The following is a 2,087-nucleotide window of genomic DNA, read 5'->3' as shown; positions in this document are numbered from 1 at the left end:
CTGTCAGATAAAGATCACAAGGAGCACATGGAAAAGAAGTTATGTTTCAGATGTCACAAACCTAGACATCAAAGCTGTTAATGCCCAAATAATTGCATCAGGGTGATTGAATCACATGACACATCCACTCAGGAGAAGGATGAGACCAAGAATTCCTCTGATGAAGAAGGGATAGCTGAGGAATAAATTCAAGCTATTTCCTCCAAAAAGGATTTTTAGAGTCTTTGACCACTGTGACATTGAGTCGAAGTAATGGTGCTAGGAAGTATTTATATCAGGCAAGATTAGCTCATAAATCTATTTATTTGCCCTGCGTATTAAAAACCTATGCCAAAACTGTCACAACTGAGGCATTGCTTGACACAGGAGCAATGGAGAATTATATTGACATCAAGTTTGCTCAAGATCACAATCTTCAACACCAGAGTATCACACCCAGACCAGTGTTTAATGTTAATGGATCACCAAATAAAGCTGCAATCATCAAACACAAAGTCTTCTTCACCATATTCTTATCCAGGCACCCAATGAAGATAGAAGCCTACGCCACAGTACTTGACAGGAATCTAATTATTCTAGGTCTCTCATGGTTCAAACGTTTCAATTCAGTAACTGATTGGGTCACTGGGAAAATGCGCTTTTGTTGGGACCAACTTCTACGAGCAATCAAGACTCTCGCTAGTAATATTCCAGAATACCTAAATGCCTTACTGTCCGTATTCAACAAAAGCACAGCCAAACAACTAGCAGAATGGAAACCCTGGGACCATGCAATCAATTTGGAAGCCAACTTTAAACCCCAACAAGGAAAGGTCTATCTGTTATCCCCTGTATAACTCAAAGAGTTGGATACCTTTATTGAGGAGAATTTGCAAAAAGGCTATATCCATCCATCAAAGTCTCCTATGGCTTCACCATTCTTCTTTGTTAACAAGAAATCAGGAGATTTATGACCATGTCAAGACTACAGGAAACTCAATGATGCCACCATCAAGAATGCTTGCCTTATCCCATGAGTGGAAGACCTATTGGATTGTATTGCCTCTGCCAAACCAACTATGTTCACCAAGCTTGATCTGTGCGCAGGATACAACAATGTACATATCAAGGAAGGCAACAAATGGAAGGGGGCATTTATTACCCCACAAGGACTATTCGAACCAACTGTCATGTTCTTTGGAATGACAAACTCTCCAGCAACTTTCCAAGCTATGATGGATGGTATCTTTGCAGATCTATTACTAGAAGGATGGCTAGTAATCTACATCGATGACATCCTCATCTATTCCACTGACCATGCGGAACATCAACAACACACTCAATTGGTTCTCCAATGTCTGAAAGAATCAGATCTGTTCCTCAAACCCAAAAAGTGCTTCTTTGATGTATCAGAAGTTGAATTTCTAGGGTTTATTCTCTGACCAGGACAAATAGGGATGGCAGAGAACAAGGTATCAGCAGTACTGAATTGGCCAAAGATTGACAGCATCAAAGCCCTACAACGGTTCCTAGGCTTTGCCAATTTCTACTGCCAATTTATCCCAGGATACTCTAAAGTTGCACAACCTCTACTCGACCTATTGGTAAGAGGGATCAAGTGGAGTTGGACTGATGATCATGACAAAGCCATCAATCAACTCAAGGAATGTTTCAAGACTCGACCACTTTTGGTACAACCTGATGTCACCAAACCATTCCGGATAGAATCAGACACTTCCCTGAAAGCTTCCAGCCGAATCCTATCTCAGAAAAAGGCTGATGGAAAATGGCATCCATGTGCTTTCCTATCCCAGTCCTTCTCTCCCATAGGGCAGCAGGATGAAATCTATGATTGAGAACTCTTCACAATCATCAGATGTTTCAAAGCCTGTTGACACTACATTGAAGGATGCGCTGAACCAGTGGAAGTATTGACAGATCATATGAACCTCACGTATTTCAAAGATCCCCAGAAATTGAACTCTCGACAAGCACAATGGGCACTGTACCTATCTATGTTCAATTATTGTCTTCAACACATTCCTGGAACCCATTTGGGTAAGGCGGATGCCCTATCCCATATTAATCAAGATGCATCTGAAAGGGGA

At 41.2% G+C, this 2,087-nt stretch overlaps 1 protein-coding gene across 1 annotated transcript; it reads left to right on the top strand.

The window, feature by feature from the left end:
• Positions 1-1,058: 1,058 nt before the first annotated feature.
• FIBRA_09606 (uncharacterized protein) lies at positions 1,059-1,421 on the top strand (the record flags this gene model as incomplete). The annotated part of the gene is made up of 1 exon (XM_012321890.1): positions 1,059-1,421. The coding sequence occupies one exon, from the start codon at positions 1,059-1,061 to the stop codon at positions 1,419-1,421; it is 363 nt and encodes a 120-aa protein (XP_012177280.1).
• Positions 1,422-2,087: the final 666 nt, after the last annotated feature.

Source organism: Fibroporia radiculosa (assembly GCF_000313525.1).
Source record: "Fibroporia radiculosa TFFH 294 genomic supercontigs, scaffold95615, whole genome shotgun sequence".
Classification (NCBI taxonomy): Eukaryota; Fungi; Basidiomycota; class Agaricomycetes; order Polyporales; family Fibroporiaceae; genus Fibroporia; species Fibroporia radiculosa.
Note: the sequence above shows the minus strand (reverse complement) of the source record. Positions and strands in the feature narration are given on the sequence as shown.